Raw genomic sequence first — 25483 nt, 5'->3', positions numbered from 1 at the left:
AAAGTGACCGAGGAATGCAGGGTACAAATACTTAAATTGCATTCAGTCTTGTTGTTTTAAACACAATTATGCTGTTAAGATTTTTTTTTTTAACTACATTTAAGTTCCTTGTTATAGGCAACTCTGCAATTTTTTTTTTTAATTCTCAGTTTATTTCCAATATATTCCCTTAATTCCCATATATTCCCGTTAATTCCCAAAGTTTCCAGCCTTGAAAATTCCCGGAAATTTGCAGCCCGAGTGGGTGGATGTTTACCTCCATCCTATATAAAGTACACTAACAATGGCTTTTATACCCAATGTAGTGCACAGTGTTTAGACACTCAGAAAACATCTAAAGCTTTTGTTTTCTAAAGACACAAAGCACTTCATTCACTGACAACGTGTATTATTTTCGTTGCAATTTATAGTCTGCGTTTTGAATTTCTATATAAAAAAAAGGAGAATGAATAATAAGCAAGCTTCCTGATCACAGTTCGTCTCAATAATACCGTCACGTGATCATCATACCATAAAAAATTCAAATATACTAACACTCCTTTTCAATTTCAATATACTTTTAAAAATAATAGTAATAATAATAATAAAATAATAATAAAATAATAATAATAATAATAATAATAATATCTAACCCAGCTCTCTGTTCCTAGCTCTATCTTTCAATGGATCACCAGCTTTCTGACAGACAGACAGCAGCTAGTGAGACTGGCACCCCTCAATGTTGTGTTCTCTGCCGACTTCTCTTCTCTCTGTACAACTACGACTGCATATATAAGGGCCCCACATTCGAGCTTCAAATACCAGCACAACCAGGCACAAGAACAGTTTCTTTCCCCAGGCAATCTACCTCACAAACTTTAGGGATTTGTTAGCCTAGTGGTTAAGGTGCTGGATTACCAAACGAAATGTTGTGAGTTCGATTCCCAGGTCCACCAGGCTGCTACTGCTGGGTCCTGGGAAGGGTTGTTGATTGGGTTGTTGATCAGAGGATCGGGGTCCAAGGCCAAGTTGCCACTGCTGGGCCCTTGTGCAAGGCCCTCAACCCTCCCTGCACCAGGTGCGCTGTATCATAGCTGCCCCTGCACTCTGACCCCAACCTCCTCAGTTGGGGTATGTGAAGAAAAGAATTCCAGTGTGCTGTACTGTACATGTGGTGATAATAAAGGCTTCTATGCTTCTATAAGTGTGTCTGTAAATGTAACTGTATGTAATGTTAAATGTTCCCCCTAAAAACAATATGCAATAACCTTAAATGCATCTGTTACCACCTCCATCCTAGTCCATCCCTGCATCTCATTCTATTCTATTCTATCATCTATAGCACAACTGGACATAAAATCTATATATTTTTCAATTTATTTTCTTTTATGTCTATTTATATTTACATGTGTATATGTTTTTATTCTCATCTTATTTGTTGTTGTTCTGATTCTGATTCTTTTTGTCAATAAAAATAACCATCGGGTCGGAAAAACAAACGCTGTGGTTTGAATCCCAGATTAAAATAAAAGTAAATTAGATTATTATTAGATTATAAAAGCAGTTTTTTTTTCCTTCCCTTATGTACTATATTTATATAGAGCGGATGTAAACATTGGAGATTCAGCCAACGTTTCAACCTGATAACCGTTACTTAATATTTTTGTCATTAAACAACGTTTAATTTAATAATTAACATTAAAAAAACCCCACAAAATATCGATTAAAAAAATAGCAGTTACTTACTTTCTAACGTCTTTATCTCTCTTTCCAATGCCTCTCGTTCGGCCATATTTGTATCCAGGCAGCTTTCGTCATTAAACTGCGCCGGGTTCTGTGTACTCTTGACGTTTGAAGACAGCCGTCCAATCAAATGTTTAGAAATAAAGCGTCACGCGTGACGTTAACCGGTAATATGATCTGTAGTAAAATAACTCCATACGTCGATCGCGATCGATTCAACGTATTTGATATATATATCGAAGATCGATATGTCAACCAACAGGAGCGCAGTGACAGATGGCACATACTGGTGAAAGTTGGTGTTGGAGATTATATCGTTATAATCGAAAGTAAACAAGGTGAAAACATCCAGAAATAAAACAACTTAAACAGGTATAGTTTAATCTTCTTACCTAATGATCGAGACTGGAGTAAAATCTGTCTTTTTTTTTACAGGTGACTGATATTTTTATTATACTTTCACTTTCTTCCTGATCACAAAGAGGAAACTAAATTAACACCCAAACAAAGTAAACATCAGTGCGAATAACAAGTGTTTATCGTTTAACACTTCACTTAGGACATGTTTTTTTTAACTGATAAAAGTACTTAAATATTAAGTATATGTTTTTACAGGAACCGAAAAAAGTCTATATTTACTTATGCAAATGAGTCTAATTAATATGCAAAAATATTCATACTTATTGTATAAAACCAAAAGTCTATAGCATGTAAATGGTGTGAGGGATATGTTATAATATAATAATGACACATAAAATTGGCTAACTTTAAAAAGTGGGTGGAGCATCAAGGTTTCAAACATGTTTTTTTTTTTTTTGTTGTTGTTGATTTGTAATATTTATTTTTTATTGCACCATTTTAAGAGTATAATGAACAACAGGAACTATAAGTGATCTAAATTGGTATTATCGCCTTCATTAACACCTGATGTAACGTTGACGTTCACAGGCGTCTGCTTCCAGCAATGGCCTCCCGTGATAATACTTATTTTATCATCACTGCAAACCAAATAGGTTACAGCTGGATAAAAGCAGGACAAATTTGCTACAAAACTGGGAGTCTGTATCCTCAAAAAGACACCGTACATGTTACATGCATCGGTGATACAACAGGTTATCGCTTGCCAGTTAATATCCTGCATCCACTGACACAGCAAAAGTCTGAATTTCTCTTGGCACTTGAAAGCAATGAAGAGAGACTAAAGGAATTTGCAAAGCCTGAGATTTTAGAGCAAGCCATGGAATTGACCATAGGCTCCGAAGTATTGGTGGAGCAAGAAGGCGAGTGGCTCAAAGGTGTGGTAAGATACATCGGCCCGCTCTCTGACCGAAAAATAACAGATTCTTGTGGAGGAGTATTTTTTGGAGTTGAACTGCTGGTGAGTAATAGTGCGTAATAGTGAGTAATATCAGAATGACTTGAAATGCTCTAAAGTGTTTTGATTCACTTTTCAGGGAGAAGATAAGGGCAAAGGTCGTAATGACGGACGTTTTGGGCACAAAATCCGCTTTGAATGTCAGAAAGATTGTGGAGTTTTTGTCCCTTTCACCAGAATCAAACCACTGCATCCCAAACCATCAGCACCATGGGTTGGCATCCTGGAGGATCCCACACATGCGCTGTCTGTTGGAGATCGCATAACCTACATTCCCGATGATCAAAACGAATGTCAGCATGGGATGATCCTGAAATTTAAGTCAGATGGCATGATTTTGGTCTCAACGGTATGCTGCTAAATTCTCAATTCTGATTGGTCAGAAAGTCGATATACTTTATTTATTAATTTCTTTGTAGTTGGTAGTTCCAGAGTTCCAAGGTTTATATTACAATGCTAATTTTAATCCATGATCATTTCTATAGTAACAGATTACATTGGCTGTGATGGCATTTGTTCCATATGAATGAATAAAAAATAAATAAATAAACAGATAAATAAATAAATAATTTATATAGTGTTTATGAAACTAGTCTGTACTCAGTGTTTGTAACAGTCTTGGATACAAACTGTATTTTTAAGGCTCCTGCCACTGGAAAGTCTTTAAGATGGACAGTTTTGTGGGTTTTTTTTTTTTATTAATAATAAAAATAAAAACTTGAGGACTTCATCAGAATTGATCTCTACTGTGGTTTAGTTCTTCAGCTTCACAACAGACTGCAACACACAGGCTCTAACAGCATGGTGGCCTTTTGTCTTTAATTCCTTAAAAAAAAAAAACATAATTTTAATGAACTTTTTAATCAAACAGAATACGACATGGAGCGAAATGCTTTTTTGCGACTGTCCTTGATTAAAAAAAGTCAACAGTAGAGCATAAAAGAATAAAATAAAGGAATATAGGAGTAAAAACAAGGCACGAGTGGAGACAAAATAAAGACGAAATAAATATATCAAATATACGTGAAATAATATATCAAAATATATTGATAATCAGAAACAAAGGTAGTGTTGAGTGTGGTGCAGTGATGTGTTTGGATCTTGTCATGTATATATCTATATCTATCTATCTATCTATCTCTCTCTCTCTCTCTCTCTATATATATATATATATATATATATATATAGATATAGATATATAGATATATATATATAGATATAGATATATATAGATATATATAGATATATAATATATTGTTGTTGGATGTGTATGTTGTGCAATGTGCAAACGTACAGCTGTGGTACGTTAAATATGATCGATAAATCATTTTGCTTTGGAGAAATAGATATCAGAGCTGAAGGTTGTCTCTTTGCAGGACATCGATGAACATGGAAAGGTTGGAGGAGAGAGAGAGATTCCATGGCAATGCGTTATTAATAAAGAGGAAGATGTAAATGCATCAGAGTGGCACAGATGTATGTAGCTACCTTACTGTATGAATTGTTCTATGTAACTTAAGCCTCTTTATTTTAATTCATCTAACAAACTTGTTTCCAGTTAACAACGAATTGAATTGAATTTTTAGATACAAGTATGTAATTTGGTGTAGATATAAATATATAAATCTAAAAAAAAAATGTTTTTTATTTGTAATGTTTTCTTTTTAGCTAAAGGTGAAATAATGGACATCTCTGAAAGTCCAGATACAGTTAAAGATCCGAGTGCTGATGTGGCTATAAACCTGGGCTCCAGGGTGGTGGTTAATCTAGCCAATGGAGCCTCTTTTGCAACAGTGCGTTGGATTGGATCTCTTCCAAATATGTCTAGCAAAATGGCTGGCCTGGAACTGGTACTCATTAATCCTAAGCTTTTCTGGTAATGTTGTAAAATGTGTTAGATTTGCGGAAATCCCCTTGACTCATTTCAGTCTTTGTGTTGTGTGTCATCGTTTGCATTTACTGCCATGACATAGTGAGGAAGTGAGGAAAAAATCTTATCAGCCCTACTTTAGAGAACTAGAAATAGAGAACGCTTAGTTGTACTAAATACGCTTGCATGATGGCTCACTGACCTATTTTTGAATTTGGAATCATCGTGTTCTACAGGAAAAGGCACACGGGGTGAGCGACGGGACGTTCAAAGACGTTCGCTATTTCACATGTCCAACTAAGCACGGCCTCTTCATCAAGCTCTCGTCTTGTCAGCTCGGTGAGAGTTTCCTGGGTGAGTCTGCAGTTAATGGATACTTTGGTACATAATACAGTCGTATGCAAAAGTTTAGGAACCCCTGACAATTTCCATGGTTTTCATTTATAAATATTTGGGTGTTTGGATCAGCAATTTTATTTTGATCTATTAAATAACTGAAGGACACAGTAATATTTCAGTAGTGAAATGAGGTTTATTGGATTAACAGAAAATGTGCAATATGCATCAAAATGAAATTAGACAGGTGCATAAATTTGGGCACCCCAACAGAAAAATCACATCAATATTTTTTTAGAGCCTCCTTTAGCAGAAATAATCCAAACACCTGTTGTAAACTTTTTCCAGAGAAGACCAGGAGACTTGGATATCCTTGTGCAGTAGTCTTTATTGTAGATACACGATGAAACGAGTCTTCAAGTCAGAGCGTACTAGCACGGGCGCTGCGGTCATCAAGTCTGACTTAATACCTTGTAAATATACACATTCTAGGAGGCAGTCCCATCAGATAGAGACAAAACACTCGGGTGACAATCAAAGCATGGAAGGATGAAATGTAACAGCACCACAACAGATCCTGGAATTTCACCCACCCTTAATCCCATTAACATAACAATGGGACAGATGATACCCTGAGTTACAGTATCTTGCCCCTTTCCTTTCATATTTATGAGTTACAGGAACCACAAGTCTAATGTAAAGTTTGAATTTAACTAGCATTGTAACTTGATTGGGCTTCTACATGATCCACAGAAATATGCTAGAACTAAAAGGAAACAAAACCCAAACATTTCTAAATGAAAATCATGGAAATTGTCAGGGGTTCCTAAACTTTTGCATACGACTGTATTTCCTCCTGACTCGTAGCAGTACCGATTATGACACATTTATTTATTTACGTTCATATATATTTTGGATGTGGGTGAATTTACAGACCATGATGGACAGGATGTATCAGCTGTCCCACCCGTGAGGTCAGAGGACGTGATGAAGGTTCTGGCTGGTCAGATGAAAGGGATCCAGGGTCACTGTAACTCATGTTACATGGATGCATCTCTCTTTAGGTTAGGACCTGCATCAAAATTAGAGTAATATTCAGGGTTGAGGTTATACCGTATTCAGGTTAAGGTTAGATGTTTCCACTTTTTTGCATTGTAACTGTCATCGTAGCATCCGTGCACCAGACTATAAGTATAAACTTGACATTGCCGGTCTTATTTTTGTTCTAGCTTGTTTTCCTGCTCATCGGTACTGGACTCTCTTCTGTTTAAAAAGACTAAAGCGAGCAACGAACGCATCCAGAGAACTCTTCTGAGGGACATTGTGTGTCCTCTGCGCAGGTAAAATTTATTCACCTCTCACTTTAAGTCACTCATTAAAGAAACAGCTTTTTTTTCTAAAAACCATTTCTTGGTATTTCAACTAATACTAACTGCTGGAAACTAATACAGTACATAGAATCAGGAACAGATAACGTGTTCTGAATGGAGACAGATTCACGTAGGAAGTGCACTAATTTATAGGCCACGACCACTGGGTAAATAGATAGATGGATGGACAGATGAATGGATGGAGAGGGAGAGAAAGAGAGGGGGAGAGAGAGCGAGAGATGGATGGATGGAGAGAGAGAGAGAGATGGATGGATGGATGGATATATAGAGAGAAATAACAGATGGATGGATGGATGGATGGATATATATTGAGAGATGATGGATGGATGGATGGATGGATATAGGTAGATAGATGGATGGATGGATGGATGCAGAGGGAGAGAGAGAGATGGGTGAATTGATGGATATATAGAGAGAGATGACGAGGGATAGATGGATGGCTGGATGGAGACGGAGAGAGAGATGGATGGATGGATGGATGGATGGATGGATGAATGGATGGATGGATGTATATTAAGAGATGATGGATGGATGAATGTAGATAGATAGATGGATAGATAGATATAGATGGATGGATAGATAATATTCATCATGCAGGATAGAACAAAAAAAGCATGAAAGATACAACACAAATTAAAGCAAGTTGAAGTTTTTCAATGGGCACAAGTGAGTGGTCAAATATAAAGTTTGCAACCAGGAACAATATTTACTCTTGTAATGAATTAAAAGAAACTGTCCCTCACATAGGGGGGCACGGTGGCTTAGTGGTTAGCACGTTCACACCTGCAGGGTCGGGGTTCGATTCCCACCTCCACCTTGTGTGTGTGGAGTTTGCATGTTCTCCCCGTGCCTCAGGGGTTTCCTCCGGGTACTCCGGTTTCCTCCCCCAGTCCAAAGACATGCATGGTAGGTTGATTCTCTGGAAAATTGTCCGTAGTGTGTGATTGTGTGAGTGAATGAGAGTGTGTGTGTGTGCCCTGCGATGGGTTGACACTCCGTCCAGGGTGTATCCTGCCTTGATGCCCGATGACGCCTGAGATAGGCACAGGCTCCCCGTGACCCGAAGTAGTTCGGATAAGCGGTAGAAGATGAATGAATGAATGAATGAATGTCTCTCACATATTACTAAGATGTAGTGGACTCAGAGGAACTGTAAAAGCCAGAATTCACACACCATGTTGACAGCTGGCTTTTCTACCTCTGGGTTTTTCCACTGGCATAGTGGTTGGGTTTAGGCCACGCCCACTTTGGGTGTAGTTGCCTACTTATATAGTTACAATAAAATTGTAACACTGGTGCCTGTTTTTCCTGAATCTCAAATGTGTGTGTCTGTGTCTGTGTGTGTGTGTGTGTGTGTGTGTGTGTGTGTGTGTAGCAAGGGTTTTGTCTCTGCCCACAGCGTGATGAAACTTCGGGAGGAGGTGAAGGAGCGAGGCCACTGTCCTAGCTACACCACGGATGAGAAAGGTTTTCACTTTTCACATGTTTCTATAGTGAAGCATAAACTATAACACTCATGTTTCTATAGTGAAGCATAAACTATAACACACATGTTTCTATAGTGAAGCATAAACTATAACACACACATTTCTACAGTGAAGCATAAACTATAACACTCATGTTTCTATAGTGAAGCATAAACTATAACACACACGTTTCTATAGTGAAGCATAAACTATAACACTCATGTTTCTATAGTGAAGCATAAACTATAACACACACATTTCTATAGTGAAGCATAAACTATAACACACATGTTTCTATAGTGAAGCATAAACTATAACACACACACATTTCTATAGTGAAGCATAAACTATAACACACATGTTTCTATAGTGAAGCATAAACTGTAACACCCACATTTCTATAGTGAAGCATAAACTATAACACACATGTTTCTATAGTGAAGCATAAACTGTAACACACACATTTCTATAGTGAAGCATAAACTATAACACACACGTTTCTATAGTGAAGCATAAACTATAACACACACATTTCTATAGTGAAGCATAAACTATAACACACACGTTTCTATAGTGAAGCATAAACTATAACACACACGTTTCTATAGTGAAGCATAAACTATAACACACATGTTTCAATGTTGAAGCATAAACTGTAACACATACGTTTCTATAGTGAAGCATAAACTATAACACACACTTCTATAGTGAAGCATAAACTATAACACTCGTTTCTATAGTGAAGCATAAACTGTAACACCCACATTTCTATAGTGAAGCATAAACTATAACACACATGTTTCTATAGTGAAGCATAAACTATAACACACATTTCTATAGTGAAGCATAAACTATAACACACACGTTTCTATAGTGAAGCATAAACTATAACACACACGTTTCTGTAGTGAAGCATAAACTATAACACACATGTTTCTATAGTGAAGCATAAACTATAACACACACGTTTCTATAGTGAAGCATAAACTATAACACACACACATTTCTATAGTGAAGCATAAACTATAACACACATGTTTCTATAGTGAAGCATAAACTATAACACACACGTTTCTGTAGTGAAGCATAAACTATAACACACACGTTTCTATAGTGAAGCATAAACTATAACACACACACATTTCTATAGTGAAGCATAAACTATAACACACATGTTTCTATAGTGAAGCATAAACTATAACACACACACATTTCTATAGTGAAGCATAAACTATAACACACATGTTTCTATAGTGACGCATAAACTATAACACACACATTTCTATAGTGAAGCATAAACTATAACACACATGTTTCTATAGAATAACATCTAACAATAATAACTGTAATGTTTGATTTCATATTTTCTAATTAGTAATACAGTGATACCTTGAGATACGAGTTTAATTCGTTCCGTGACCTTGCTCGTATCTCAAATTGCTCGTATCTCAAAGCAATTTTCCCTGTTTAAATTAATTGAAATTCCATTAATCCGTTCCAGCTCGCAAAATTCCACTCCAGTTGTTTTGTTTATGTGTTTTGAATATGAGAAAAAAAAATGGGGGGCACGGTGGCTTAGTGGTTAGCACGTTCGCCTCACACCTCCAGGGTCGGGGTTCGATTCCCGCCTCCACCTTGTGTGTGTGGAGTTTGCATGTTCTCCCCGTGCCTCGGGGGTTTCCTCAGGGTACTCGGGTTTCCTCCCCTGGTCCAAAAACATGCATGGAAGGTTGATTGGCATCTCTGGAAAATTGTCCGTAGTGTGTGATTGCGTGAGTGAATGAGAGTGTGTGTGTGTGCCCTGAGATGGGTTGGCACTCCGTCCAGGGTGTATCCTGCCTTGATGCCCGATGACGCCTGAGATAGGCACAGGCTCCCTGTGACCCGAGGTAGTTCGGATAAGCGGTAGAAGATGAATGAATGAATGAATGAATGAATATGAAAAATGTACAGTACCTGTATTTATAAATGACAAATATTGTATAAAAACATACAGTAATAAAAGAGAATGTTAAAAAAATAAACTGGTTTTACTTTACGGCGGTTGAGGGAGGAGTAAACAGGCGGAGGAGTTAGGAGGAATTACACTTTCACTTCCGTTCACTTACTCGCTACTGTACACTCTTAATGCTACTTTACACTTAAATGGAACTTAACTAAACTTCACTAAAATTAACAAACTTAACTGAAATTCTCTTAACTGAACTTAATTGCTACAATTTCTGTTTTCTTTACATTAATTTTGCTTAATTTTCTTCATCGCTTTTCTCTTCACTTGTTTTTGCCTTTTTTGTCACTCTTGCCTCACTAACATCCGCTGGTCATTTTAATAAAAACCTGTCCGGTCGGCATATCAGATGCGGTGTAGTCACACTAGTTCAAATTTCTTAACGAATCCAACGCTTAAAACGGATCCGAAAATTATGGATCCGCAGATGGTCGGCACCTCACGCAGTCCCTTTGCGACTCTCCATAGGAAATGAATGACTTAATGTTTATCGGCCGTCGTTTGTCGTGTGCGGTGGAAAGGCGGCTTTAACCGAGTGAGACGCGGGAAGCTGAGGCAGGGAAAGCAGAGCACACGTGGTTGTTGGGGATCTTTGTTTCGGCGGCGGCGGCTCGGATGCTCGTATCTCATAAATTTGCTCGTATCTCAAAAAGTTTGGTCGAGTCACAGCTCGTATCTCAAAAAATTCGGATGTCAAAGCACTCGTATCTCGAGGTATCACTGTATGTATAATATAGATACAGAATCTAATTACGAACAATAAAATGCAGCTCCAGCTCAGCAGTTAAGGGAGTGTATATGACACTGCTATTGAATTCTTCAGTCTGATTGAAGGTGTTGATTTATTTACTATAACAGCAGCTCTGGCAGTATTTCTGTAAGTAATGATATATAACACAGTATTACAGGGAGTATGTTCTCCCTGCACCTCGGGTTTCCTCCAGGTTCTTTGGTTTCCTCAACCAGTCCAAATACACAAGTTGTAGGCTAATTGGCATCTCTAAATCTAATTGTCTGTGTGTGCGTGTGTGTGTGTGTGTGTGTGTGTGTGTGTGTGTGCGTGTGTGTGTGTGTGTGTGTTTGTACTCTGCAATGGACATTCATGATGCCCAGCATGCCCACAAATAATTTATTGCTTGCTTATAATGATGTAATGATATGTGATTGTCTGTGTGCGACTGTGTGTGACTGTGTGTGTGTGTGTGTGTGTGACTGTGTGTGTGACTTTGTGTGTGAGTGTCTGTGAGTGTGTGTGTGAGTGTGTGTGACTGTGTGTGACTGTGTGTGTGAGACTGTGTGTGTGTGACTGTGTGTGATTGTGTGTGTGTGACTGTGTGTGTGTGTGTGTGTGTGTGTGACTGTATGTGTGTGTGTGTGAATGTGTGTGACTGTGTGTGTGTGTGACTTTGTGTGTGTGTGTGTGTGACTGTGTGTGTGTGTGACTGTGTGTGACTGTGTGACTGTGTGTGTGTGAGTGTCTGTGAGTGTGTGTGTGTGTGTGTGTGTGTGACTGTATGTGTGTGTGTGTGACTGTATGTGTGTGAGTGTGTGTGTGTGTGTGACTGTATGTGTGTGTGAGTGTGTGTGTGACTGTGTGTGTGACTGTATGTGTGTGAGTGTCTGTGAGTGTGTGTGTGTGTGACTGGGTGGGACTGTTTGTGTGACTGTGTGTGATTGTACTCTGCAATGAACATGCATCCTGTCCAGCATGCCCACAAATAATTTATTACTTGCTCGTAATGATGTAATGATGTGTGACTGTGTCTGACTGTGTTTGTGACTGATTGTGTGTGACTGATTTTGTGTGTGTGTTTGTGTGTGTGTATGTGTGTGTGTGTGTGTGTGTGTGTGTGTGTGTGTGTGTGTGTGTGTGTGTGTGTGTGTGTGTGTGTGTGTAAAATGACCAGACGATTGCGAGGATACATCTGCACCACCAGCGGGTCATTATTAACTATCATTATTTATGTATTTTTTAACAGATAGATTAGAATTGTTTCCATTTTGTTTCCAAACAAAAAAATCAAGCACAATTAAGACATAGCGTATTAAGTGCGTGTTTTTTTCTACACTCAGATCCTGAAGAGTTTCTTACTCTCATCATGCAAGACATCTTGTCACTGGAGCCACTGCTGAAACTGTAAGTAAATGTGTATTCAAGTCCTTCTGAGAAGTTTGTATTTTGAGTTGGAAAGTTGAAATTATAAGTTCAGTCACTTTGGTGTACCTTCTTTTAATTAACTACAAAAAAATACAATAGAATAACAAAGAACGTGCATCAAATGTCTTTTGCTTTTTATGTCTTTCATCAATTTATGTAAACATCAGTCTTACATATTATATCATAATCACATCATTTCTCTCTAAGACATATGCGCATAAATGTGCATAAATGTTAACCAAGTAGCTTGTATTTCACTTGCTGCATAAATCAAACGAATAAAAAGAACTGAAATCAGATTCTGACACGAGTAAACGTTCAGTATCCAATTTGCCGTCAACTGCAGACTTTACATCCATGTTTTCTGACTGACGCGCTTTAACTCTGTGTGTGAAATCAGAAGCGGTGGCAAAAATCTGCTTTAATTAAAAAAAAAAAAAAAAAACAGGTTTGCATATGAAAGCTTAGGTGATCAGAAAATAAAACAAACCAAGATCAAGAACAGAATCTCAAAGCAAATGGGTAAAAGCAAACTAAGAATAAAACTCATTATGCACAAAAAGATGGCTCATTGCGCAAAGGCAGGGAATGTAAGGAACAGGTCCAGTGAACAATACGTTGGAGTGTAACTGTGAGTTATTACAAATACTTTCTACACTTGTGCAAATAAACTGTGCACATTTATTGCATGCAAATTTACATATATATATATATATATATATATATATATATATATATATATATATATATATATGTTAAAATTTACATGCAAATTTATATATGTATATTGAAATTTACATGCCCCGAATAAGCGGTAGAAGATGGATGGATGGATGGATGGATGGATGGATGGATTTACATACATAGAATTTACATTATATACATTTTAGTTTTATGAACAAATTTATATACGTTTTTTATATTCATACTGTACATGATCAATAGCTTATTTATTTATTTGTTTATTTTTACTAAACTCTGTTTTTTCTTTATTTAGGAAATCATGTAATCAGATTAAAGGTCTAACAGAGATCGAGCAGACGAGTTACTTGTACCAAATCTTCATGGATTACAACCACAGTCTGGTTTTACCGACGGTTCAGCAGCTCCTGGAGCATTCTTTCTACACCAACGACATCAAACTAGCAGAGGTAAGAGGTTACACAATCTCTTGTTCTTAAATCGTTAGGTGCTTTTACCCTGTAGGTGGGGCTGTTGGCTTGCTCCTGATAGCAGTGAGTCATCACAGGGCAATGCTGAAGAGCTAGTATAAGTGACAATTTCTAATAATAACACCACACCCAATAAATGTGGGTAATATGGGTGCTTTTCTTGCTTTTAGGAAGCTCTGTGTTAGGCACAGGGTTGGGTTGTCACCGTACTCCTCTTCCATTTCCATCGTAATGTAGATCACAAGACATTGTCCTTGTGTAGAGCCGGGGGTCTTGTGATGAAAGACCAACTGCAAAATGCACTCGGGTAATGCACTGCTCATGAATGCACTGCTAGACAAGTGACAACAGAAAGAATAATGAGGAACTGGATGGAAGAAAGAAAGGAGTGACTGAGATACAAGGGGCCAGAATACTAGAAAGACAGTAAAAGGAAAAGTACAAAAGGAAGAAAGCAAGGAAAAAAAAAAAAGAGGATTGAGAAATAGAAAGAAAAGGAAAGCAAGAAAGAGAACGAAACAAGAAGAAAGAGCAATCAAGAAATAGAGATAAAGAGGAAGCAAGAAAACAAATAAAGAAATAAGGATTTAAATTATTCATTCATTCATTCATTCATCTTCTACCGCTTATCCGAACTACCTCGGGTCACGGGGAGCCTGTGCTTATCTCAGGCGTCATCGGGCATCAAGGCAGGATACACCCTGGACGGAGTGCCAACCCATCGCAGGGCACACACACTCTCATTCAATCACTCACGCAATCACACACTACGGACAATTTTCCAGAGATGCCAATCAACCTACCATGCATGTCTTTGGGCCGGGGGAGGAAACCGGAGTACCCGGAGGAAACCCCCGAGGCACGGGGAGAACATGCAAACTCCACACACACAAGGTGGAGGCGGGAATCAAACCCCCAACCCTGGAGGTGTGAGGCGAACGTGCTAACCACTAAGCCACCGCGCCCCCGGATTTAAATTAAAGAAAGGGAAATATGAGTGAAATGGAAGGTGAACGGGTTAAAAAGTAAACAACGGGAAATGAAGGACAAAATAAAGTGAGATATAAAGAATGAGGGACTCAAAAAAGAGAAAGAGAAAGGAAGTATTGGACATCATAATGTGGCAGCTGGAATTCTGGAAATTTTCTAAACATTCCATCATTTGAGCTTCAGTTTACTTCAATATTCATATGAATAACCAATGAGGAAACGTCCTTCACCGTGTCCGTTGACAAGAACAGGGATCTGAGGCTACAGTAAAGGCTCCTCAAATCCAGACAGCTGAAGATTAGAAAAAGTCACTCTTTAACTGCCCAGTTTTCTGACCTCACTTATCAAGGGACTTCTATACAGAGAACGTCCACTCACTGGATGTGTTTGTTTGTCTACACTTTTCTGTGTACATTACAGAGATAGCTGTGCATGAAAATCCCTGGAGATCAGCAGTTTCTGAAATACTGCTTTTCTCAAATCAGCAGTTTCCTAAACGCAGCTCTTTCTGAAATTTCTAAAATTTCTTTTAGTTTCTGAAATACAGCTGTTTTGAAATCTGCATTTTCTGAAATACAGCTGTTCTGAAATTGTCAAGTTCTTAAATATAGCCACTCTGATATACAGCTGTTCTGTGGGATGTGTTAGCACAGTGGTTAAGGTGTTGGCCTAATACTTGTAAGGTTGTGAGTTCAAATCCCAGGTCAATCAAGCTGCCACTGCTGGGCCCCATGAGCAAGGTCCTTAATCTTGAGGCACTTAACCTTCAATTGCTCAGTTGCATACAAATGTAAGTCGCTGTGGATAACGGCGTCTACCAAACGTCATAAATGTTATGAAGCAGTTACTTAAGTAAAGCTGTTCTGAAATCTACATTTTAAATACAGAAATACACTGTCAGCTTCTAAAATATAGATGTTATGAAATAACATGAAAAATCTGAAAAATCTGAATCCAAATAAAAAAAACTGAACAGAGTTTAAGATTGATGGAACCCTAAGTCTGTGACCTAGTGAACCATTGTTAATGTATTCATGGATAGAGACTTAAAAGCGCTTTTGTACATCGTCTTGGATAAGAACGTCTTTTAAATGCCATAAATGTCAATGTAAATCATCAAATTCTTAAATACAGCAGGTCTGAAATCGTCAGTTTGTAAATCGTTCATTTTCAGAAATTGGCACTTTCAGAAATGCAGATGTTCTGAAATTGTCAGTTTTCAAAATACAGCTGTTCTGAAATCTGCGGTTTATGAAATTCTGCTGATCCCATAAGATTCTCAGAAACCCCATCTGGCCCCAGCAGCCATATCATGGTCAGAATCACTGAGATGAGATGTTGCATGTGAACATTAACTGAAGCTCTTGACCTGTATCTGATTGTAATGCCTGGTGATGCTGCTACGTCAGCAGTGTCCAATCTTATCCACAAAGGGCCGGTGTGGGTGCAGGTTTTCATTCCAACCAAGCAGAAGCCACACTTGATTCCACCTGTTTAATCAGGCTTTTAGTAGACTCTGGTGTAGCTTCTGCTTGGTGGATAAGATCGGGCACCGCTGTGCTAAATGATTGTCTGCTTGAACGAACTGCTTGATTGAGCAGGTGTACAGGTGTTCCTAATTATGTAATTGGTAAGTAGACATGAAAAATAAGAAACTAGCAACTGCGACGATCTGCCCCATACAGGGAGCATTTCTACATCATACCTAGTGTTCCCAGGATAGGCTCCAGATCCACCACCACCTTGATTGGGATAAAGTACTTACTGAAGATGAATGAATGAAAATTAAAAACAATACCAATAGAATGAAGAGTTTGTTTATTTGTTTTGTAAAGAAATTGTTTTAGTTTTGTTTAAAGGAAATGAAAATCAGGGTGTTCTAATGTTTAGGTGTATTGACGTACCGTCAGTACTGGACAGTCCAATTGTGTGTTCTTAGAGGGACAATTTCTCAGTATTTGAGTGAGCATGTGCACTGGAGTGTAGATATGGTGGAGCTTTAATATTAAGAAGTAAGTGTTTAACCCTTGGTGTTCGTATTTGTGTTTCTCAGCCAGTGTTCGTGGGTCTGTTGGACCCGCTGCATTTTTGGGTTTTTAATTCAACACAATCAAAAATTTGATGTTAAAATACTCTACAGATGTTTACTTCATCCCAATTACAAGCAATATAAACAACATGTATGGTTAATATTTGCCCTTTAACTTTATTACATCACATTTTTTTATTAAAGTGCTACTCGTTTTTTGTTGTTTTTTAATAAAATGTAATAAAAAAAAATAAAAAAAAGAAAATCAAATTTAATCAAATTATGAGTAAAAAAAAAAATCAACAAATTTAAAGGAAGCAAAGTTTTTCAAAACTATTGATTTTTATGAATACGCGTCCCACAGACCCGAAACAACATACAAGGCTTAAACATCATAAGCAGGAACTGACTGAAACGGGGAACCAGTCTAGTTATATTTGAGAGATATTTCTGGTGGATGGGTTGCGTTTATCTTAGCTAATGTATTCAAGGTTTGAGGTGCAGCGCTCATAAAAAATAATTACTAATCAAGATCTTCTGTCTTCAGCGAATGAGAAATGTATCTGCGCTTTACAGAGGAACGATAACTCCCCCACGTACAACCTTACACATTTACATTAGTAAGATTTTTTCTTTATTGATCCCAAGAGGAAATTATAGGAAATTGCACCTAGCACACATAGTACACTGTGTTTTACAGCCACTTCTCACTTCTAATCTTTCGTTTGTATCTTTCTATGACTCCAGGTACCTTCTTGCCTGATCCTGACAATGCCTCGCTCGGGGAAGCAGTTTAAAATGTTTCCAAAAATCATTCCCTCTCTGCAGCTTGATATCACTGCTCTTTTGTCCAACGGTAGGCTGACTACATCTACATTAAAATCTATCCAGCTGTGATTGTGTGACCTTAACTTTAGCCTTATACAAAGAGTGTACCACATGGCCATCTAACTGTTTAACACTCCAGTTTGTATCTGTATTCAGATCACTTGCCTTTGCCTACATGGAAATATTAAACCTCCCTGCTGTGTATCTTTGTTGTTGCATCCTCTGATGCACACGTCCAATGTTTTTAACCAGACAGCTTGAGAATGAAAAAAATGTATTAAACCTCATGTTTATAGCTTTCAAGTCAAGAAGCTTTTATTTATTTATTTATTTTTTTTGTCATTTCAACCATTTATAACTGACACAATACACAGTGAAATGGAAAAATGTTCCTCCAGGACCTTTGTGCTACGTAAAACACAGAGCTACATAACACAATACAGGGCTAAGGACTAAAAAGCAAGTTAACCTAGCCAAATGAAGTGTGCAACCTAGTGCAAACAATACAAGCAAGATAGTGTGAGACAAGAGACGGTGCAGACCTACAGTGCAATAGACTACAAGACTGATACGTTAGAAAGCACTGGCTCGTATACAGGCTGTGTGAACTGATGTACAAATAAGGATGCTTGTCTTTAAACATATGTACTAAAGTAAGTGTGTGTGTGTGTGTGTGTGTGTGTGTGCGCGCGTGTGTGTGTGAGTGTGTGTTTGTGTGAGTGTGTTTGTGTGAGTGTGTGTGCATGTGTGCGTGTGTGTGTTTGTGTGAGTGAGTGAGTGTGTGTGTGAGTGAGTGTGTGTGTGTGTGTGCGCGTGCGTGTGTGTGAGGGAGTGGGTGTGTGTGTATGTGTGTTTGTATGTGTGAGTGAGTGTGAGTGAGTGAGTGAATGAGTAAATGTGTGAGTGTGTGTGTGAGTGAGTGAGTGAGTGAGTGAGTGAGTGAATGACTAAATGTGTGAGTGTGTGTGTGATTGTGTGTGTGTGTGTGTGTGCACATGTATGTGAGTGAGTGAGTGAATGAGTAAAAGTTGTGTGTGTGTGTGCATATGTGTGTGTGCACATGTGTGTGTGAGTTAGTGAGTGAATGAGTAAATGGTGTGTGTGTGTATGTGTGTGTGTGTGCACATGTGTGTGTACATGTGTGTGTGAGTGAGTGAGTGAATGAGTAAATGTGTGAGTGTGTGTGAATGAGGTGAATGAGTGAGTTCAGCTCACACACACACACACACACACACACACACACACACACACACACACACACAGTCTGATTGTGAGAGCCTGAATACTTTAGTACTTCCCTTTTCCCACACATTTACACCACTCTCCTCACACTGTCACTGTCTGGAAAAAGAAAGAGAGACTGTGATGATCTTCTTAGCTGTCCTCACTAAACACTGCAGGGACTCGCAGTCCAATACAGTGCATTTCCCAATGCATATAGGATGCTCAAGAAGAATAAGAAGAATAATTCTTTCTGCAGACTTCATAGAAAGAAGAGATTCTGGGCTTTGTCGGTGAAGGCATCCACTAGCTGATCTGCACGTTCCCTGAGCACTCAGAATGATTTCTGGCCCAGCAGCCTTGTGTTGGTTCTCCTCACATTAGCTGTGGTGAGACAGTGCACCTCACCCATTAGAAGGAGGCATGGTCTTCCTCACCACCACATCGATCTGCACCTCAAACCGAGTGTTCAAACCAAGTCATTCAGCATGTTGCAGTTATCTCAGAAGTGGCTGTGGATTTTCTGGTTGTGAACAAGCTTTGCCTCTCTGATTGGCCAGGACATTTTGACATTATCTGTATAGAAAATCTGCTCTATGTAAACCCCTCACCATTACACCCAAATGTGCTTTTATACATCCCATTCAGATTTAGTCCTCCTTTGCTGTTATTACATAATCTGCATTCTTCTGGAAAGGATTTCCATTATAAAGGGTTTTCCATCTTGGAGCTTCTCTTTGGTGATATTTGTTCATTTAGATGAACAATTGGGTGAGGAAGTCTAGGGTGCAGTTAATGCCAAAGGTAGTGAGGTTGAGGTCACAGCTAAAGGTGGGGTGCACGATGTTTGAAAGCCAATGTTGACATTTGAAATCACCAAAACAAACACACCCCTAACCCAAATGGGTGTCACCCCTGTTTTGATAGTTCCGCCCCACATATACATACGTAACCCAGGCAACTATTATGGCGGAACCTGCTGTGTTTTTTTGTAGTACTGTGTGTTGTACCGTGAATGGTTTAGCTCCGTTTCACACGGAAGATGACTTTCAACACCTAGAACCCGAGGCAGAGGTAACGGCAGGCCTAATATGTCAGACATGTGCACTGAACACTCTCTCCACCGCATATTGACAAGACACGCCCCTTTCTGCTAATTGGCTACACGTTTTATTTTGTTAGTCGGCCCGACTCGGTTTTCTGAAGCATTTTTCAAACATCATGCACCCCACCTTTAAGAACGTTTACACGCCAGTCTTGGAGAAACTTTATGCACATGGGCATTGTCAGGCTGGAACATATATATTTTTTATTTTAAATAAAAGGAAATTGTAATGCAGCAGAATTCAAAGACTTCTATACATTTGGAGAAGTAACACATATGGGTGTGCTACTCAGTGTCCACATACTTTTGTCCATGATAATGTATTCATATTCAGTTACAGCAGCACTTTATACACGTGTGTATGTGTTTTATGTGTTTTAGGTCTTCAGCAGTGTGTGTTGTGTAGACAGCTTGCACATGTGGAGTGTAGCCAATGCTTCATAGATCCAGTTTTCAGCAATACAGGAATAAAGGTTTTCTGTGAGACCTGTTCAACTCAGGTGGGTTTGTTTATACACTTTTCCTTGCATCGCATGAATATCGATAATATCGATATTGTATTTCAACTGTGTTTCTTTTATAAAATGCTTTGTAAATATTCATTCATTCATTCATTCATTAATTCATTCATTTTCTACCGCTTATCCGAACTACCTCGGGTCACGGGGAGCCTGTGCCTATCTCAGGCGTCATTGGGCATCAAGGCAGGATACACCCTGGACGGAGTGCCAACCCATCGCAGGGCACACACACACACTCATTCACTCACGCAATCACACACTACGGACAATTTTCCAGAGATGCCAATCAACCTACCATGCATGTCTTTGGACCGGGGAAGGAAACCAGAGTACCCGGAGGAAACCCCCGAGGCACAGGGAGAACATGCAAACTCCACACACACAAGGCGGAGGCGGGAATCGAACCCCCAACCCTGGAGGTGTGAGGCGAACGTGCTATCCACTAAGCCACCATGCCCCCCTGCTTTGTAAATAGTGTTTTAGAAATTATCGATCCTCTTTTAATTATAAAAAACGATCGTTCTCAGGTGCACTTTGACCCCAGACGACAGTCTCATAAACCCACAGCCCTGCGTCACCCTGAAGGATTTCCTTACTCGCGCAGTCCTGGGAGTCCATCACAAACACTCCCAAGAGAGAAGCTGGAGCTTTTTGCTGTCCTATGCATAGAGACTAGCCACTATGTTTCATTTGTCAAACATGGACCAAAAGCGACTGACTGGATCTTTTTTGACAGCATGGCTGACCGAAAAGGTGAGTGCAAAAATAGAATATGAAAATGCATCATATATTTTTGTTTTACCTCAATACTGTTTTTATTTTTTGTATATTTGTGTGTGCATACTATTTTACTTATTTCTGCTTCCTGTTCATAGGTGAAACTGATGGCTTTAACATTCCAGAGGTTAAAGCATGTCCAGAAGTGGCACGCTACCTCACTATGCCGTTAGCTGAGCTGGCTAAGCAGGTACCTCGTGAAATGGATGGTGTGGCAAAGAGACTGTTCTGTGATGGCTATATGTACCTGTACCAGAGCCCCAGCATGGCCCTGTATCGCTGACACGATCAATCAAGACTCAAAAACAAATTTCTACAAACTTCCCCACACAGCAAACACACATGTATTTAAGGAATACCGACTTTCCTGTCAGAATGCTAATAATTATTTCTGAAAGTAAACTTTCCTCTTTTTGCTTTAAGCTTTTAATTGATTGTTGGACTTTTGGGGACTGAAAAAGTCTACTTGTACATGTGTACATACTTCAGCAGTGCCATGAAACGACCATTGGACATAATTAATGGGAAAATTGCTGTTATTGTTAAATGTGAGTTTTTACTTATCCCTTTTTATATAGTTTCTAGGGGGCTTTTTACACCTGGTCACTTCATGTGTTTTCTGTGATCTGATAGCTATCAGACCAGTAAAAAGTCCAGGTCTAAATGCCCTCCGAAACGTTTTTGAGACGGATGTAAATCCGATCGTTCAAACCACTTCAGTAGGTGGTCTTGGACGCATTTCAGATGAAACCGGACAGGTGTAAATGAATGTGGTTGTTCAAGCCACATACGTCAGCGCTATACTCCTCCCAAACGGAAGTACGTCACTCGCAGGTGATCTTTCACCCAGGTGTCTCGTTGGGGCTTAAAACGCACTGCTGCCGCCAGCGAAAATGCAGCAAACAGTAAATGCTGTTTTTTGTAGCATAACCGTCGTAACGAGATTTTTCGTCTTCTTTTTGATTGCATTCTGAAAACCACATACACCAAAGCGTGTTCCATTTCAATTACCCCTGGAAATGAGGTAAAATATATTTGCATTTTGGGGGGGAGTAGAAAGATCGGATTGATTGATTGACGCATTTATGTGGCCTAATGTAAATGGAACAGTTTTAACAAATCAGATAGCTATCGGATCAGAGAAAACACATGAAGTGACCAGGTGTAAAAAGGCCCAAGGAAACGACAATATCTGGTCTGATAAAAGAAGAAAATGGGAAGAAAAGTTTACCAAGTCAAATTATTCCAGAATTACATTTATTGCCTTATTCCCTCACAAAAGAAATGTAATATCTCAATCACACAAAATCATGTTATTCCAAATCCAGAAACCATTTATACAGGGATCACTGAGACTAAAGAAATAAGATAAACCTAAGAAATAGCCTGCTGTATATGGGATGGTTTTCATTTGTATATTTGCTATAGAAATGAAAGAAAGTCAAGAATGTGTCCAAAATGCTGTATATTTACTATTAAGCTGTGTTGTCAATGGGTTTTGATCATATTAAAAATGTGTTCCTGTTTGTTTTCGGTGCCATTGTGCCAATTTCTGTTTTTGAAAGGGAAAAACATATACTGTGTCTCTTAAACATGCACATACATTTACATGTATCTAATACACTCAGATGCCTCTCAGGGAAATTTACATTTTCTGGATCACTGATTTAATAAAACTACTTTTTTAGGCACTCCAGTAAAACATTGAGTTTATAATGTTTTTTTCAAGTATGTTTCCTCCACTTTTAGTCTTTTTCCATTTCTGAAAGTGTGCAGGTTACAACTCTAAACTGTCCCTAGGTGTGAATGACCATGTAAATGTGTACGTATGATGCCGTGTGATGGTGAACTGGAATCCCATCCCGGATGCATTCCCACTTCATGCACAGTGTTCCACGGAGAGGTTTTAGGTCTGTTGCCACCCTGAGACTGATAAAGCTGAAACACAATGAAAGAAAGAGAGAGAGTTTAGCCAGTTAGACGTTATTTTCTCTGTTGTTGTTTTTTTAACAGAGCCTGACAGTCATTCGTTTAATATTCTTCTCTCTTAAGTACGCTTTCTAAAGTACAAATCTTCTCTTCCTTCTTCTCGGTTTGCCCCATTTTCCATTGCACCATTATGAGAACTCGGAGGTGCAATAAACATGATGAAGATTTAGGAAGCACCAGCTAAAAATAGTAAATTCAACTGTCTACTTTAAACACTACACTCAGATGTTTATGCACCGTTATAATAAAGATCTATTCCTTCCTAATTTTTTTTTTGAAATGTCATGGAACATTTTCAAAGATATATTAAAACAGAGAGTTCTGATATCATTGAATTGTTTAATATATTATTTCGAAAGAGCTCTGTCTCATGCCGGAATAAAGATAATGCAGACGTTTCATGGCGCTTCTGACCATTACTGACCACAGAACATACTGTGCTGCATCACAGACTGAGAAATACTAGAGAAGGATTGACCTCATGAGCTCCAGCTGACGTTGTGAGCTCCAACTGAACGTGACTGCATACGTCGGTTCGTTTATTTCACATCATAAACTGAATATTTATGGATTCTTAGCAACAGTAATGATAACGAACAGAAATAAAAGGAAGAAGGTTTGTCTTTTGTTTATCCTGTTCAAAAAAAAAATCCCTGTAATCTATACATGAATTTGGTCAATCTGTGACAGGTTTGGTGTAATTTTTTTAAATAGTAGTTTAAATATCATATATATTGTGTTGTACACATCCTCACTTGTTCTACATACAATCTGCCTTCTTATATACATTTTTATAAATTTTCCTACTCTTGCCACCTACAATCTTAAAGGCAGGGTCTCCGATTTTTGAGAAACGCTTCAGAAAACTGAGTCGGGCCGAATAATAAAAAAATCAAAAACAAAATTCAAAACAAACGTGTAGCCAATGAGCAGAAAGGGGCGGGGCTTGTCAATATGCGGCGGAGAGAGTGTTCAGTGCACATGTGTGACATTAGCAGAAAGCGGTTTTAACATTGACATGGAGGATAAAAGCAAAGAAAGAAAGCGAAGAAAGGCTTACGATAAGGCAAGAAGTAGGACGTGTTAATATAGGATCAGCTTTCCAGTGCTGGAGAGAACTGAAGGAGCGGGAAGTTGGCGCATATTCACAGATTGGAGTTTCCCGAGTCGATAACTCCTGAGCTAAACGCTGTTACTACACAAATAACACCTCTTTTCTATCGTAGTAATGTAGAGAAGCAGCTACAGCCGTGTTTTGTGTAGTAACAGCGTTTAGCTCAGGAGTTATTGACTCGGAAAATTCAACTTTAATTAAGACGCCGAGGCGCTTTTTTCCTTCTCGATAGGTGAGTAACGTTGGTTTTGCTTTGTTACACAGAACTAATATATGCCGTCCTTTGCATGATTATGCTTGTGTGTCATTTTTGCTTGTTTGTTTATCTGCAATCGTATTGTTCTTCCCTTCAGCTATGATAAAGACACATTTCTTTCCATCATTTGCCTGGGTTGTGTTTGTATGTGTGGGCGGAGCTATCAATACAGGGGTGGGACCCAAAACGAACATCGGAGACCCTACCTTCAATTCCATTTTATTGTATGTTAATTCTATTTTATTTATTAACAATTTCTTTTTAACATATATTTAATTCTTACAGTTACATTTCCAGCATTTAGGAGACACCCTTATCAAGAGGGACTTACATTTTTATCTCATTTAGTACAACTGAGAAATTGAGGGTTAAAGGCCTTGCTCAGGAACCCAGCAGTGGCAGCCTGGTGGACGTGGGAATTGAACTCACAACCTTCAGATTGGTGATCCCGCACCTTAACCACTAAGCTACCACAATTCTTCTTTTATTCAATCTATTTTTATGATGCCAACAGTCAACAACCATTTCATCCTGTATTCGGAATGTGTATAGGTGTGTATGTGACTAGTTCAATTTAAAATTATGTTCATGAAATAAATGCATGCTGAGGGAACCTGTGGAACATATTTCATCCAAAATGTGTGTGTCAGTGCTGTGTAATGCTCCGATTGTTTGTTTGTTTGTTTGTTTGTTTGGAGTTAATATTATAATTATTATCTGGGTCATATGTGTATGCATATTACTTTCATGATTATTTTATACAGCTAACAAAATTAATTCTTCGCGGTTTTATTTTTAGCTACTGGATTGAACCAGCAATAACGCATTGATCTAAAGAATTTAACCCTTTTTTTTTTTACCAGAATACTCGTCATCAATCAGTATAAACACATGAATTATCTTTATATCTTAAATAAAAAAAAGTCAGGACACTATTGGCTTTTAGTGGATGTGGATAATCTTACACAGAATTTTAGTGGTTGAAGATAATGATTTCAAATTTTAGATTCTAATGAAAAAGCACCTAACGATATCACTATTTACTTTAAAATAGTGAGGAATTTTTTACAGTACTTTAAAATGTGTGAGGAAAAACAAACTTTCAATGTGAAAACATTTTCAACGAATATATTGCCGCTAATCGGCTACTGTAGG

General features: G+C 38.4%; 2 protein-coding genes across 2 annotated transcripts in view; one reads left to right on the top strand and one right to left on the bottom strand.

Moving 5' to 3' along the window:
• Window positions 1–1830, bottom strand: part of zc3h3 (zinc finger CCCH-type containing 3) — a 73849-nt gene extending 72019 nt beyond the window's left edge. The window contains exon 1 of the mRNA XM_060867568.1: window positions 1726–1830. Within this exon, the coding sequence (XP_060723551.1) occupies window positions 1726–1771 (46 nt within the window). The 5' untranslated portion in view covers window positions 1772–1830. The remainder of the gene's footprint in view (window positions 1–1725) is intronic.
• A 123-nt stretch (window positions 1831–1953) lies between these two features.
• On the top strand, window positions 1954–22506 carry cyldl (cylindromatosis (turban tumor syndrome), like). The gene is made up of 15 exons (XM_060867567.1): window positions 1954–2094; window positions 2671–3100; window positions 3177–3446; window positions 4474–4573; window positions 4766–4947; window positions 5204–5321; window positions 6238–6367; window positions 6533–6643; window positions 8070–8161; window positions 12242–12305; window positions 13324–13477; window positions 17265–17373; window positions 20053–20171; window positions 20720–20945; window positions 21068–22506. The coding sequence occupies exons 2-15, from the start codon at window positions 2687–2689 to the stop codon at window positions 21250–21252; spliced, it is 2274 nt and encodes a 757-aa protein (XP_060723550.1). The 5' UTR covers window positions 1954–2094; window positions 2671–2686; the 3' UTR covers window positions 21253–22506.
• The last annotated feature ends 2977 nt before the right edge of the window (window positions 22507–25483 follow it).

The sequence above is a fragment of the Tachysurus vachellii genome, chromosome 4, assembly GCF_030014155.1.
Source record: "Tachysurus vachellii isolate PV-2020 chromosome 4, HZAU_Pvac_v1, whole genome shotgun sequence".
Classification (NCBI taxonomy): Eukaryota; Metazoa; Chordata; class Actinopteri; order Siluriformes; family Bagridae; genus Tachysurus; species Tachysurus vachellii.
The sequence above is the reverse complement of the archived record's forward strand: the minus strand, read 5'-3'. Positions and strand labels throughout refer to the sequence as shown.